General features: G+C 38.5%; 3 protein-coding genes across 3 annotated transcripts; all 3 read right to left on the reverse strand.

Moving 5' to 3' along the window:
• Positions 1–5,911: 5,911 nt before the first annotated feature.
• EAF01_003280 (uncharacterized protein) lies at positions 5,912–6,835 on the reverse strand (the record flags this gene model as incomplete). The annotated part of the gene is made up of 1 exon (XM_038911534.1): positions 5,912–6,835. The coding sequence occupies one exon, from the start codon at positions 6,833–6,835 to the stop codon at positions 5,912–5,914; it is 924 nt and encodes a 307-aa protein (XP_038772769.1).
• Positions 6,836–10,235: 3,400 nt separating this feature from the next.
• On the reverse strand, positions 10,236–10,622 carry EAF01_003281 (uncharacterized protein; the record flags this gene model as incomplete). Its single annotated transcript, XM_038911535.1, has 1 exon — positions 10,236–10,622. One exon carries the CDS (start codon positions 10,620–10,622, stop codon positions 10,236–10,238), a length of 387 nt encoding a protein of 128 aa, XP_038772770.1.
• A 1,813-nt stretch (positions 10,623–12,435) lies between these two features.
• EAF01_003282 (uncharacterized protein) lies at positions 12,436–16,093 on the reverse strand (the record flags this gene model as incomplete). Its single annotated transcript, XM_038911536.1, has 5 exons — positions 12,436–12,463; positions 12,535–12,805; positions 12,856–13,072; positions 13,122–15,410; positions 15,461–16,093. The coding sequence occupies 5 exons, from the start codon at positions 16,091–16,093 to the stop codon at positions 12,436–12,438; spliced, it is 3,438 nt and encodes a 1,145-aa protein (XP_038772771.1).
• Between the last annotated feature and the right edge of the window lie 343 nt (positions 16,094–16,436).

A 16,436-nucleotide genomic window follows, 5' to 3' on the forward strand; every position in this document is an offset into this window, starting at 1 on the left:
GATAGATATCTAAAGGCTTCTTTTTTGCTTTTGTTCTATTATGTGCCTACTTTATGATTGTTATGTCAAATTTTTATATTAATTTATTTATAATCCTGTTATAATCTATGTTCGTATTTATAAAAAGTGTTTTTATTATTATATCAAAAGGGGTATGTACTATAATATGGATATCTTATCTCTAGATTATAGCTTTAAGAATTCTTAGCTAATAAAACATTTATTGGTGTAGATTCTTGTAGGTTGTATGGATGTTGTAGTAGCTGTTTTATATGCCGTTATTGCCTATAAGGAGGGTGTGTAGAGGGTTATAGGTGATCCTGGTGTTTATGATGAGTATATATATATAAAAACAAAAATAATATATAAATATAGTCTTAATTTTAATCTTTAAAGAACTATTTTCTAATATTTTATTTCAAAATATATAAGTTCAATATATTAAATTAATATTAGAAATAAATTAAGAAGGCATTAGATTATAGAATTCTTTCTAAATATAATAATAGCTATATTTTAAATTAAAATCCTTATTGAAATAACAAAATATAATCAAATCATTTATAGATATACATTTATAATAATAAAAGTATTTATATTACTTAAAAGAAAGGGATTAGAATTCGAATAATTAAATAAAAGCACTATAAAAGTCTATATAAAACTAATAATATAAATTTAGATTATTTACATAAGAATATAATTCTTTCCCTTCTTATAAGGAAAGAAAGAATTATATGATTTACTTAAGTATATAATCGTACATTCCAATATAAACAATTATTTTTTTGATAAAAACTTGAAACATATAATATAGAAAAGCGAATGATCTTAATTATATTTCTAAAATTTAAAATTTAAAATCTATAATAAAAATACTCTCCTTCTTTCCCTTTATTTTATTAATTTTATAATCAAATTAAAGAAAGGAAAAGAATAAATCAAATTGAAAATTATATATAACTAGGAAAGAGCCTTATTTGTTGAAATAAGATAATTCAATATTGAATCAAATCTTCTTCTTAGTGAACTGTTATATTTAATTTGATTTGAAGAAATGAAATGAAAAATGAAATAACTAATTATTATATAAAGATAAATGAAAAGAGATTATTCTCTTATTTCTTTATAAATTCTAAAGTAAATAATTGAATCCTTTTTTATAAAAGAAATAGTAATTTAAAGCTTGTAAGATTATAAAATAATGCGTTCTTTTAAGGGTATAAATAAAGATTAAATTTATATAAAACTTGAACGTTAATTCATTAGATAGCTGATTTGTATTATAATAGGCTATTCAACTATATAATCTTAATCTTACTTTTTGAATTAGTAGATTAAATTTATTATTATTAATTAACAGATTCTCTTTTAATTTAATATATATATAAAACAGTTTTGCATTATAAAATAAAAGGTTTAATTAGAGATTTTTTTAAAAAAAAGAAAGAAGAAATAGATTTTTTTTTATAAAAGAAAAGGATTTTGAATTTAAAAGGTATATTGAGTTTTAAATAACATGTAATGAATATAAAAATTAAAAAAGATAATATAATGAATATAGTTTGTTCGTAATTTTATATGAAATAAATGTTTTTGTACAAATCTTTAAATTAATAATTTAATTTATAAATTTCTTTAAATGAAAATAAATAATAATAAATATTTGTATCATTTTGAAAGAATAATTAGGATTCGAATTATCAAATAAAACATTTTAAAAGTTTATACAAAATGAATAATATAAATTTAAATGATTTATATAAAAGTATAATTCTTTTAAGAATAGAATTATACGTTCTAATCAAAATTAAGTAAAAATAGTTAGTTTATAGAATTACTAATTAACTATAATACAACAGTTAATATAATTTCAAATAATATAATGATTATAATAAAAATAAGAAATAAAAGATTGACTGAAATAAAAAAAGTAATTATGAGATTAAAAATATAAGTATTCAAAACATACTTAACATTTTATTATTATTATTATTATTATTATTATTATTATTAAAAGAATTAAGAGGGTTAAAAAAGTTAAAAGAATTAAAGAAGGTAAAAGAAGGTAAACCGACTTCGCCTGTAAGCTCCTGATACAAATACTATTAAATTTTTTATTTAAAAACCTATAATAATAAAGATTGTTAAATAATACTTTCTCGAAAAGTAAGGGGTCCTGGGGCTCGCAGGCCCCTGGTTAAGTTTCAATCGAATTTAATATAAGAGTTTAGACTTTGACTTATCGTATACTAAGTAAAAACATATCAAAAACTCTTACTTCTTTAACCTTTAAATTATTTATTAATTCAAGAAATTCTTAAATTATATTTATAAAAATGATATATGAAATTGAAAATCATTGAAATGATTTAAAAAAATGAATGACACATTTTTAGTATTTCTTTTCAATAAAATTGTAGATTTTTAAAACCGAAATTATCAAAAGACTTGAAAAAAGTGATTTTTTTATATGAGAAAAGTGTTATATATTATGAATTTAAAAAAAAATCAATCTTGAAAACCTATAACTTTATTGATTTTTATAATTTCAAGAAACTATTTAAACTAAAAATTCTTAATAAATATAGTTTTCAAATCAATTCTTTAAATAGTTAAAGAATTATAAAAATAATTAATTTGTATGAGAAAACAGTATTTTTACGGGTATTCTGTTACGAAAAAGAGTAGTATGTAATAAGCCGGGGCCTTAACTCTTGTCATTTTTTTATTTTAAAAAGTGTACAAGATAAAGAGTCGTGTAAGATGTAGAGATATCGGTTAATGACTACTTTGGAACTCTTAAAATCATTTTTTCAAAGTATTGTTGAAATCGTTGATATTAAATGTATCATCGTATTTTGATATGCACGCAACGACACCGTCAAGCCGTACTAACAAAGCCCGCGGGTCACATTTCATCATTGCTCTCAAGTTATAATCTCCATTTTATTTGTGTGCTCATCGGTAAGTGACTCATGTAGTGTTGCGTTGTTCTCAAATCCACCAGCAAACCTCGACCACTCTATATGTTTTTCAAGGCCTAACCTTGAGCTGTCAGCCAGCTCGAAATCTGCAGCACTGGCCCCAACGAGTGAAATGGTATAACTGTCTCCCTCCCCGAGAATATATCGCTGTGATAGACTCCAGAAACGGTCGAGAAACAGATTAGTTCCATCCGAAGTATCAATGAGGTCACGAGTAAGAGTCTGAATAGCCGTTCTATATAGATTAGGCAGCAATATAGCAACTTGCGCACGAGTCCACTCAAGAACCCATACTCCTATGGGATGAGTCTCATTCTCGTATGGTCAAACAGTCTAAGACTTACCGCATCTTTGATCGATACTGCCTCCTGTCGAATCGTTGTCGCGAGTTTCCAGCATGGATTCATGGCATCACCGAGGCCGACATTCAAACCTTGAGCTTCAAGTGGCGAGTGAATGTGAGCTGTGTTGCTAGCGAGGAGGATTCGACGCCTCGGATAGCCTATAGCCTGCTACGATCGATGATTGTACGAAGATACAAGGTGCACAGTTGTGATTCGCAAGTCTGTGATCCCTGTCACTCGGTTCACCGCGCTGTCCTGAACGTGCTCTTTCGGGATTTCCTGCCTTCGATTGCATATAGCACCACCAAAATCCACAAGATGTAAACAGTCCGTTCCTGCAACGATGTATATTCTAGTCGTGGTGACATGGAACCCGGGTCTCAGATTTTCTGGGCGGTTGAAATCACACTTGATTGCATAACCTATGAATCTCGCTTCTGTTCCAACGAAATCAAAATGCGCGGCTTTCCGAACTCTGATTTGCCCACTACCACACCCTACGAGCCATCTACTGCTTTAGGACGCATCATCACTGGCCTTGACCGTGATTCCGATTTCGCATTGTGCTACTATTTTGGCCACAGTTCTACCCCTGAGAATCGCACTCCCAAACCTTCTTCCCGCTCGATCAACACCGCTCCAATTTTTTTGGAAGTTGTCGGGCTAGATGTCAAAGCCAGCCTAGGAAGGCTGTTTTTCCAACGGTCAGGCTCAAGTCTGTTGGCATTGAGCATGATGCCACCGAAGTGACAACCAAACTGAAGTCCAGGAGTCATCCTAATCGTCGACGGCTGATCCTCACCATCAAATAACTTATCTAGCAGCCCTCGCCGGTAAAAGTGCTTCAACAAAAGTCATGTTTAGTCCTTGCCGTCATAAGAGCTCAATTTTCCAGGGTGATTCGGATTCGGGGTTGCTCTCCAATATCAAGACGGAGATACCTTTTAACCCTAGCTCACATGCTAAGAATATTCCGACAGGTCCTCCACCAGCAATGATAACATTGTAGACCTTACTCATCTTTTGTTGTACTCTTCTATGGTTTTACAATAATTGTGTACAGCTGTTCGTTGGTTTCAAAAATCACACCAAAAACAAGCATTTTGTCCTATTTATAATTATAAAAAAGAAATATTTAAAATCATTGAATTTAATTAAAATGTTGAATATGATTTTGTTATTTAAATTTCTATTATTTTAAAATAAATATATATTGATATTTATAAGATTGAATTAACATTAAAAGAAAAGTTCTTGATTTTCGCTTATTTTATTAGTAAATTTCAATATTTTTAATTTCTACTAACTTTTTATATATATTTTATAATAAATAAAAATCTTAAAAATCAATGATTTTTTTTTCTTAAATTTCCAATGAAACTAAATAAAATAATATATAATTTATTAATATATACATTATATTCATTCAATAAAATACAAATGATTTATATGAGTTTAAGTATAATTTTGATGTTCGACAAACAGCTGTGTCCTAGTACTGTAATAGTTAAGCGAGAAGTAAAATCTTATTAACTGCTTGATATCTTTGATTCAGGCTGATGTAAAGGCAGGATTGAAAGACACTGAAAAACATCATCAAAATGGGCACCGAGTCCTATTGTGTAGAGTGTTCTTATAGTTTTATCATCAGGCTTTCCTATTTCCCGAAGGTAGGGGAACGTGTATCACAAGACATTGATTGCTTCAAGACGGGCATCAGAACAATCCGATCTCAGTTTTTGTAGGTGTATTTCTACTGTTCATTCCAAATGTGATCTATCTTATAAACAGTACTGAAGAATCCTTGAAGAACCGAATTTAGGGAAATGACTGGAAACAATGAGTAAGCCATTAAGCCATTAAGATGTGCACAAAATTACTTCGCAAATCCAATTCTCGACACAACGTCTCCAGATACTGCACAAAAATCCCACCAAAACAACAGGAATACGAATCGCATCCATCTATTTGACCTACGCAGGGATCGAACCTGCAATCTCCGTGACGGTAACAGCTAAAGAGCCATTCAACTCCTCTGTGCGTCGTAGTCAAGCGCCTTGCCATTGGGCCAGCAGGCCGATACCTTCCGGATAGCTATCCAGCTGATTGATGGACACTCCGGATTGGAATCAACAGTTGTTTGTACCATTTGATAAGGGTCGAGTAAATTCTAATTTTAAACAATATATCGATTGTTCTGTAGCTCAATCTAAATGTGGGGTGGAAGGAAAAGTTTCTTTTCTTTTGTGGACTGTTTGACGGAGGGGGCTCCAGAGGGGTTGAGAGGGGGCAGTAAATTATTAGGTCAATGCTTTGTTTTATGATTGTGAATGAATCGAAAGTTAACCCGAATGCCAATACAAATACAAAATATTTCCTCGAGGAACATCTTTTATAAAATTTATTTATTGAATATCATTATATACATTGCAGAGTTAAGAAGTTGACAAGAGGTATCGTTTTTAAACATAGAATAGTACTTAGCACACACCCCATTAAAATCATCATCTGACCACCGGATGGCTCCAAAAATCACGACCATTTTTTATTCATACGTCTTCCATGCAAAAAACATTTATTTTAAATTGTTGACAAGTCGAATGTTGGCGAATCTGGCGTTACCTCAATGATAGCTGGACCAGCAATGATGTTGGAATCAGCCAAGGTGCCAGAGTTGTCATTGGTCAAGAAGACATAACTTTGTCCCGAGATATTCATGGGAACTGCAGACATGATTAAACCGTCACTGCCGACTTGGCTTTCGACAGCGATAGCATCGAGTCCGCTCACAAAGGTAGTATAGAAAGTCCCGGAAGGAGCTGTCTCTGGTACAAGGGCAACATTGGCGCCTGGTGCAGTAGGCAAGCCAGACTTGAGGGCGAGGGATGGATAGGCCATTACGGGCAAGGCAGCGTTGGTAGATGGGCAAGAGACGATAAAGGATGACGCGATGGAGTAGACGGCGTTCAATCCAAGGGGTGTGGCGAAAGGATTAGCCATTGGAATTTCACCATTCGCGTTACGTTCAGCAGATTGATGCAAAGCTTCGGTGACAAGTATAGAGGCAGCTGCGGTAAGGTAGGCCTTTGTTGTGATATCGGCTGCTGCTCCGAGGTAAGCGGAAACACCGACACCCTCAATGACGGAAGCGAGAGCAACGAATGATTTTGGATCCGTGAATGGAAATTTGTATTCACAAGCTTGAACAGGGGCAGCACCTGCAGCGGTAAGGCCACTTTGAAGATAGGTAACATGTGCTTCTTCGTCATGCGCAATATACTTCAACTGGGTGTAGAAGGAAGAGGTGAAGTTTGCATCGAGCCACATCTTTTCTGGCATTTCACTAAGAGCCTTCTTGTAAAATGCATCCTCGAGATGTTCGAGTGTCAAGGCATATTGGAGGATGTCCGCATCGGTTGGCGCTGCTTGTCTTTTTGCTGGAAGAGCCGATGCAACGCTTAAGATGCTAGCGATAGCGACAATGGTGGTGCTAGAGAATAGCATGATGTTTGTGATGAGTTGGAAGAGAGATTAGAATTAGACAATCGTTGAATGTCGGTAGTTTGGTTAGAAAACGAAGAGGAAGGCAGAATTGTTTGTTGGTCAAGGACTGATGATGGTAGGATAAACAAGCAATTATATAGAGTTGGCAATTGCCATGACGATGACAGACTGCTTGTCTAGTCATCAATCTTTCCGAATTATACTTTGACTTTCTACCGTGGTCCTCGATATCGACCTCGAAACTGATTCTATCAGGTAATAGATTCGACCGGCAATACGCCAGGCCGTGACACTAATCAATAGTTCCCGAACCCCAAAGAAGTCAACATATGGGATGATGGCAAGGAGACATGGGGAATTGCAAGATATTGATAGTAGGATTAGTCTCGAATGGCCAAGGGATCATCTGTCTTTGTTGATTGCTAACTTGAGGTATTTCCAGTCTACCTCGAGTCTACCTAGTGGTCTCGCTAGCCTCGGGAAGAGTGTTGACCGGATGTTCAAAATCCCGGAATGATTTGAACCATACTGTGTTCCTACTCAGTCACCAATATTAAGTTACCTTGGAAGATGATATTGGTGGAAATGGTAAAGTGGTGAAGATGGTGAAGATGGTGAAGATGGTGAAGATGGTGAAGATGGTGAAGATGGTGAAGATGGTGAAAATGGTGCAAATGGTGATATTGATGATAATATTGTTAATATTGGTGATATGTTTGAGATTTGGGAAAGACATCTCAAACAATTGGCCAGATTACTGAATAATCAAAAACCGATTAACAAAGTGATAGCTGCAAGAGGTTCAATACGGATAAGCGTAAAAGGAGGTAAGGGGTTCTGACAATACATCCACACCTAGCTCGCCTAGGTACTTTACTATACTCGGGGTATTGACCAGATGGTTAGCACAATAAATATGGAGAGCTTGGCTTGCACCTTGCATCACTTCCAAACTTTAAGCTCCAAGGCAAGGAAGCTGGAGGAAAGCCCCTTCTCGTTTTTGGACTTGGTACACATGTCGATCTTCAACGATTCTTTGTTGGCAACGGCCGAATGAGTATCTTGGAGCGGCTTCAGTAGTTCCCGAAGTATACTACTACATGGTATTTTACGTGTTCCTGTTCCTGTTCCTGGTTTTCGTCCTGGTCCTGGTCCTGGTCCTGGTCCTAATCCTAATCATAAGAGGTAATTGAACTGGGTAGTGGCGATACCTTAGGTGGTTGAAGTAACGAATGAGAACTTACGAGTGATAAACCTTGAGTGACGGTCATTCCAAGTGTTGGCATGATGGCACCTGCAAGTACGATGGGTGCTACCGGTATATGACCGGCACACGATAGATGATATTATACAACAATCATTGATCATTACTCTCGTATCTTCTCCCATACACCAGAATGTAGATAGAACAAGTCAATTCCAAAGTACCTCGCCATTGATTATTGTTCGATGTTGATTTCGATATAGATACCTAGAGATAGAACATTGCAAAGTCTCTCTCAAGACCCAAAACAATTCCCTTTGATTGTGACCTTCCTATCTTGGACAAACTAGTCTCTGCCGGAAAGAACTCCATCCGATCTTTGGGACAACGCTACTAGGTAGGTACCTAGATATAACCTTATAACCTTAGAGTCACGTGCCACTAACCCCCATCTGCACCATCCTGCCCCTTCCGCCGGAAATGTCATCACTCGCCGATACTTTACACGCTTTACTAGGTAGGTATGTAAGTAACTAGCTATGTAGTAGGTATTAGTTCTATTAGTTCAGCTACTTAATATCATGTACTTATTATATTCTTATTATATTCTTATTATATTCTTATTATATTCTTATTATATTCTTATTATATTCTTATTATATTCTTATTATATTCTTATTATATTCTTATTATATTCTTATTATATTCTTATTATATTCTTATTATATTCTTATTATATTTTATTATATTCTTATTATATTTTTATTATACTTTTATTATATTCTTATTATATTCTTATTATATCCTCATTATATCCTCATTATATCCTCATTATATTCTCATCATATCCTCATCATACCCTCGCATATTATTTACTTTCTTTCAAATCTATTCACTAACCACTTTTCATCTGCTCTCAACCTTGTTTTTACAACAGTCGGGCTTTTAGTGAGCGCGACTAGATGTTACAACCCCCCTCTCTGATATCGCCTACAAACGAATAGTCCCATAAGTTGATTAGATCATTATTTGAAAATCTATTATTTTCTGATATTAGTATCATGATTATTTGTTGCATGTCTACAGCATATGCAGCTAATTCCTTCGCGACCGTGGTGCGTAAGACATGGGGATTGTGCCAACTTGAGGGCGGCAATTGGCTGTGAAATCTAGCAAAATCAGACCTCTTCTCCTTCTCGCGATTGGAGATTTGTACCTTGGCAACTTGGAAAAAAGTGGCGAGGAGGATATGAGGATTTTGCTTGTTTACGTGATCTTGTTTCGGTCATATCTTTGGTATAAATTGGGATGATAATTTGGCACTCAAAAATCTCACACATCAATTACTCTTTCATCACACACAGCTCAAATCATATATCACACCCACCTTGGCCTGATAGCTTGCTCATTTCAACCGATGTCTATCCGCCGATTTAGAATTGTAGTATTATTTGATTTTCAACACAAAACCACCCGACGCATCTTCCCTTTTTATATCTTGCCAAAACTAGAGGAGGGTTTTAAATCCAAAGATTGGCATGAGAGAAGAATGTAATGCGATGAAAGTCACTATGTAATGTGAGAACGTTGTTGTTAATCTCGGATAGAGGACATATTTATTTGAAGTTCTTTGCACTACATCTCAGTGGCGAAATCTGTTGATGAAGCGACTGTACTTACAAAGAGTTTGGCCCGATTTTCAGCCTTTTATATCGCTCAAGCATCTATTGGTATGAAGAAGGCCTCTTTACTCATTTCACTTTTTTCCGAGTCCTAAATGGAACCACTAGCTTCGAACCATTCAATCGTGAGATCTTGCTCACGAGTTCTTGTTCCTACTTTCTCTCTTCATCTTGAAGTGTGGCGCTTACGATACTTGCAGACTTTTTCTTGAGATCCTCGCTCTCTTCCATACTCAACAGTTTATCCACACTCAGGGCTTCTCCCTTTTGACTCGAAACTCGTCTACTGGCTTCTTTGCAAATGAATCCGCCCCTTTGCCGTCTCGACCACCATCCATTTCTCCCAGAGTGATTATCTGCTTTGACCTCCGCTATTTCACTATGTCGTATGTCATCTCATTCCAGCTATCCACATTGCTTCTCTACAAGACAACGTGATGCCAAGGGGTACCGAAGAGTGCCTGTGCGTTCATATGCGTTTTTTGAGCGACGCTAAGAGTGGTTGTTTTGGAGCTCACGCTTCTGGAAGCACGCTTTCCTTTTCTTCGGCGTACTGAGTATGTATGACTCGATTTATTAAGCCGTGCTTGGTGTCTTTGATGGAGAAGTTTTTCTGATGTATGCGCTTTTTGATGTGGAAAATTAGGTAAAGGTTTGGGTTTCTCCTCGCTGGTCTTTTTAGAGCCGCTTCGTCAATTGCAGGATCAAAGCTAGAAGTATCACTTAAGTCGCGTTTTCTAGCTGTGCTCCCATTCAACAATATGAATGGGTTTGCAGATTCTCTATCACCCAATAAACTGCCATTATTTTCTCTCGTCGGCCTCGAGTGATTTTGGGAGGTTTCCCCACCCGTCGAAGTTCGAACGAAACGGATGTTCTCCGAGTTTGCCTTCAGAAACATCACTCGAGACTTCCGCGGTGTTTCTAGCAGTCTATTCCTGCAATCTTGAACCTTGTTTTTTTCATCTTTTCACAAATCTCCTCTTTCATCGGGTTCGGATTCATCGGTTGTCAAGATAATGATACTTTTTTCTCTCAACATGTTCTCTACCTGTCAGAGTTTCTTCACTTGAACATTGTGAGTTGGAGACAGACCTTTTTCGTTATCACCGACTGTTTATTTGCAATAATATATAGGGCAATGCAGCCATGGAATCTTGGGGCTAGTTATTTACTTGTCAAGAGAGTGTCGAAATTCAGGAAGTATTATAATCTCGGAGCGAAATCAACGAAATGTCAGAATGGTGGATCAAAAGAGAAACAATACCCAGAGCTAACTTAGTCAATAAATAACTCAACATGAAAGGTAATTTGAAAGTTAATAACGAGCATGTCTCGTCGGTAGCGAAGACTGAAGTGATTTGAAACGAGTCACGGTGAATAGCTGGGCGGGGAAAAAGTCGGTCTCGAATATGCTTTTGCAATATTTGAAATCAACCAGTAAAGAATAATTTTTCGATGTTATGGCTAGTTGCCGAGAAATAAGCTGCAATCACAAGCATTGTAGACCTCACTGTTGCAAAGCATGATATCAGAATGTTACTGCATGAACGATCCCAAAATCAATATTTCGTTGTTTGGGTAGCTTCACAAAGAATTACTTGCCTCCTTGGTAGCTCACTTGAGCTTTGCAATCCAGCCTTGGATAGATGCCGAGTTTACCATGGATTCGATTCGAAAATGATCAAGAAGTCTCAAAATTAGATGCACACAAGTTTTCACAACCCACCAGGGCCGATCTGCTCTGGTAGAAAATCTTTCACATTGCTTGTGGAAGTCATTTCACTCGAGGCCGTTTATATAGAACCAAATAGATATGACAAACAAAAACAGGGAATGCGATACACTAAATAATTGAACATACTCTGGACAATGAAGCACTGTTGTCTGATACACATCTTGCTATTTATGTGCAGTGTTCAAATAGCACATCGACAAAGGAACGTTTTTGAGAACTGGGATTTGCCCATATTCCATGTCAACCAGTCGAACTGCAGCCTTCACATCTCAACGGATACCCGAGGGAAATACTGCCAAACATACCTCGAAGCTAATGTGTGTGTTGCTTGTAAGCTCCGCAGTAATATCTACCTACCTGTGTTGATCGAGAACCTCTATCTATCAGGTCTTCTATGGGTGAACGCAGTAGAAGTAAATGCCTTTAATTTTAGTTTCGGTATAATGGCAATAGATAGATAAAGTACCGTGCTACATGTCTTCCTCAAATATTTTAACTCCGTTGACCTGCTGCACCATTTGCTGCGCCTAGTTTCCTCACCCGGCAGTAGTATTCCCTAGATAGTAGCATTAAGAAAAAATATTACACCCACGCCATGCTACTAAGTCTGTAACGTGCCCCTCGATCTCTCCCTTCTCGCCCGAAGCAGGCGCAGTGGGTATTAGGGTTGGCATTTCCAAAACTCCGTAGGATACCGAAGATGCATGCCATCCGCCAGTGCCCTCAAATCTCGCCACGATTGCGACATATACCTTTAAGTTGTACCTCTAAGCTGTTGTGTACGAAGCCTGATAAGTGACAAGTTATTTTTCGTTCGCTAATGCATGTATTAATATTGACATCTAGTATAATTCAGTTTCACGATAAATCTGTGGTGGTAACTGGTAATTGGTGACTTGTAGATTGAATTTTATGCTTCCCGATCACAGCGATGTGAGTGTCGAGAATCTCTTCTAACTTGCGTGATGCAGGGCGATCATAGGAAGCCTGACTCAGCCAACACCCTGTAATTCGTGTAAGTATAGGTCGGTTTCATACTCTGACAGAGGATTGCTATCAAGAGTGTAAAACGTACCTGACTATCTTTTCGTCCTCACGCTCTCTTGGTTCGACCGCTAAACTCTTTTCATACATTTCATGTACGTCTCCCGCAGCTTGCATATTGGTTAATATATACTCTTGAAGTTCCGGAACTGGCTGTAAGCCGTACGGGACATTCTGATATTGCTGAATGTCGCGAATGACTTCAGCGGTCTTTGCTCGTTTGGCAAAGTTAATCAATGTCGTTTTCTTGATGATAGAAGGTATACCATCCTCGATGAATGTGAGATCGGTAAGATACACACCTAGAGATGTTAGCTTGCCACAGTACATCAGGTGAGCAATTAGAACTTACCGAAAAAGGGTATGCATGGGGGATTGGCAAGATGCAAACTTTCTCTGTATTCTCCAAAATTCTTTGTGCTACCCATAAGACGACGCATGGATTCTAATACCGCCAAGGTTTTGGCTGGAACTTGGTCCCAGGTTCTTTTTAGGCGATGGATTGGTGCCGTACCCAGCGCAGAGATGATAGATGTGAGAGTTGAGTAATTGTTCAAAGCACGGCATTTCTAGATTAGGTTAGGAAGAGTGAAGGTGGTCTAGAGAAAAATTACTCACATCGGCAACAAGGACAAAATGTTTGATGACGACAACGCGCTTTTTGACATCGAGTTGCGTGAGAATCATTTCAGCAACCCAATTAGTCAATTGATTAGAATGCAGGATCAGAGCCTTCACATTCGGTGCTGGCTCAGGGTCGTTCTCGCCAACTTTCTTCTGCCAAGTTTTATTTAAGCATTCTGTGGGTTTGATCTTCCCATAAAGCTTTGACTCGACAATGGTAAGTTGACGTGCAAATTCTGTTACATCGATATCCAAGAATTTAAGCTTCTTCATGTTTTTGGGCATGATTGGTTGGGGCGTGGAATGGTTCAAGGTCAATACTAAACGTTTGGCCGTAGCTTCCTGCCCCCGTAACCGTTGTTCTAAGAGAGTCATCAATGAACCAGAACCTGGTGTTTCAGTAGCTTTCACAGTGTCTCGAGCAAACGTGTAGACGTTGGCTATGAGAGCTTTGGTATCATCACTTTGATCCTCCATCCAGAAAAGCTCGAACCATGATTTCAGAATGTTGACAACTCGGAATCTTATTGGCTTTTGTTTTCGGGATACCCATGTCTCATAGTCTCCTGGGGGCATACCTTCAGGAGGTTGTACCTGAAAGCGCTTAACCAAGTGCTCGAATAATTCCCTCGCATTCGTAAAAGACCGATACGTGAGTAAAAAGGTGTTGTTGAAATCCGAGCTTAATTTGTCGTGCCGTGTAAGCTGCTCAACCAATGCTACAAGTGTACCGCCCTTCAAGATAGGAGGCTGGACTTTTGTATCGTAGGAAATATCATCTTCGTGGTCGAGCTTCAAGCAGTCTGGTGTCTCGTCTGGGGCATCTCTTCGAGTTGGCTCTTCGCCGAAGAATTTCCTAACTTTGGAGTTCTCCTTTCGGAATGGTGGGAGAACTGTATCGCCTTCAGAGTAAGTTTGGGACTTACCAATATCTGCAAGGCTAGGACGGAGTGGTGGATTCCGGGAGTCTGATCGTTGATGGAGTCGCTCGTAGGGCGCGCTATCACCTCTCCTTAGACTCTTCGCCCTCTCTTCGAGAGGCAAAGCCTGCTGCATAGCTGTTTGAACGAGCTCACCAAGAAGCTGTAGTGAGAAGCCAATATGAGACGAGTTTGTTTCCAAAGATCTCGAACACGTGCGCACATAATTTAGCCGCCCTTCCAATGACTCCCCACGGACTTCCGCCCACTCATCGCCTAAAGGCCCAGCTACAGCCTGACATCCAAGCAACAAGTCTGATATGTTATCATATAAACTTTGCTTCTGTTTGGCGAAGTCGATAAGTTGAGGATTTTGGAATGTATCGCCAAGAGAAGACAAGTTGATGGATTCAACCGTAGACACCCAGGGCTTGAACATCTCGAGGACCTTTTGCGCGGCTGCACAGACATTGTTACTAATCAGTTCGTGTCTGTAAGGAGTGATGATTTTGTCGGTGAGTACGAGATGCTCCTCCAATTTTCGAATGCTAGATGTTAGCATTCTCTTCAAATCATCGAGTCTCTCCATCAGCTTTGCATCCAAAATCGCGGAAGGTTCAACGATATTCTCATCTTCATCGAGAAAGTTGGACGTTAGAGGGTCTCTAGATCCAAGCCCGTTGTTTTGCCAACTACCACCAATAGTGCTACCAACGACAAAACCCGGAAGTAATCGCGGTATATCCTCGCCACGCTGCTGACGGGCGACCTCGACGTAGCTGAAAACACCCAGAAGTACGCCATCCGCCTCCTGCAAACATTTTTGATATGACTCCGAATTGGGCCAGTCAGAAGCAGCAATGTGTGACGAAATGACCAATTTTGAGAATTTTGACATCATGTCCCGAAAGTGGGGATACAGGGCTTTGTTAGTAGAAATAATAGAAGGCTGGCCAGAATGATTATCAGTGGTACCAGATCCAGCAGCCAGTAATAGCCGGAGGTGATCGGAAATGTCTTCAGCTCGGCGAACGTACTCGGAACGATCATGGTTGTTGATTGCTTCGCGATAGCGATCCACAGCTTTCTTCATATTTGCGACGAGTCTGTTCCATGTCAGCAGCGCAGCGGAACCATCATCAAAGAATGATCGAGGCAGGGTAGCAGCGTGTGGTGGGCCAAGAGCAGGAGTCGTGAAAGAGGTTGTAGATGGGCCCATTATCGGCATTGCTGTTAAGGACACATTCGGCGTGTTGAACGTGTCGGCTCGTGAGCGAGTGCCGGGAGATGTGCCGTTGATTGAGTCCATGGAGGTAGCTGGTGATACACCTTCAGATAATTGAGATTTGCGTTTCTTCCGTGGCTGAGAGGTGTTAGCAGGTACAATTTAGCAATACTGAGTAGGCAACATACAAAGGAGGATTTAGATGCGAGCATTATAGACTCTCCATCGAGTTCAGAAGCAGAATTTCCTTCCGATTCATCGTCGGTTTCATTCATATATCCTCGCGCCATCATTTCTGGTGGGGGCCTTGTCTTCTCCGGTATATTGACATTCATCCGATCTCTGGGTCCCATTTCCGTTGACGAAGATGGCGATTCCAACGGTAGCTCCATACTACTCTCGCCAGTCTCCGTATTGAAATAGAACAATCTACCATCAGGAGTCGCTTGAGGTATCCAGAAATCCGCCCCTGATCTTCCATTGCTGTTCACACCGGTTGTAGGCAAATGTGAAAAGTCGTCACGTTCTGATTCTTCGCCCTCATCATCGTACTGCTCTTCGTACTGTTCTTCGTCGTCTTCATCGTCGTCGATATCATCATCTATACCCATCCCAGCCCCGTTCGGTTTGCCGTCCTGGACATCTTCAGGGCCCGATACAACCTGGCAGTAATTACTGGGGAACCATCCCCTCACACCATTTATGACTCCATCCCACCAGCCACTTTCTAATTGTGTGATCACTTGTATTATATCCCCCTCGTGAAAACTAAGACTTGTTCGGTCGTCGGCCTCGTAGTCGTATAGCGCTCGCACATACATATTTGTCTGCGGAGCGTTTCCCAGTAACCCATTCATAAGTGGCGATGGTTTGCGCGTTGTAGCGATTTGAGGTTTCAGTATTTCGTTCAAGGAGATATTGAACGTGAGAGTGTATCTGCCGTTACAACCAAGTTGATTCTCCCTATGCGATGGAATTGGTCGTGTTACTCGAGTGGGAAGTTGCGAAGGTATTTCTTTCTGAATATGTTACCGAGACCACGGTCTGTGTCATTCATTAACATTTTCAACTCATGATTAGTCGTTCCAAGTAGGTGTACGCGCTTTTGAGAGTATAAGATATATATTGGATATGAATGTTGCAGAGGAGGGGTATGGTAAGGTA

This window comes from Botrytis porri (assembly GCF_014898465.1).
Source record: "Botrytis porri strain MUCL 3234 chromosome Unknown BPOR_004, whole genome shotgun sequence".
Taxonomy (NCBI): domain Eukaryota; kingdom Fungi; phylum Ascomycota; class Leotiomycetes; order Helotiales; family Sclerotiniaceae; genus Botrytis; species Botrytis porri.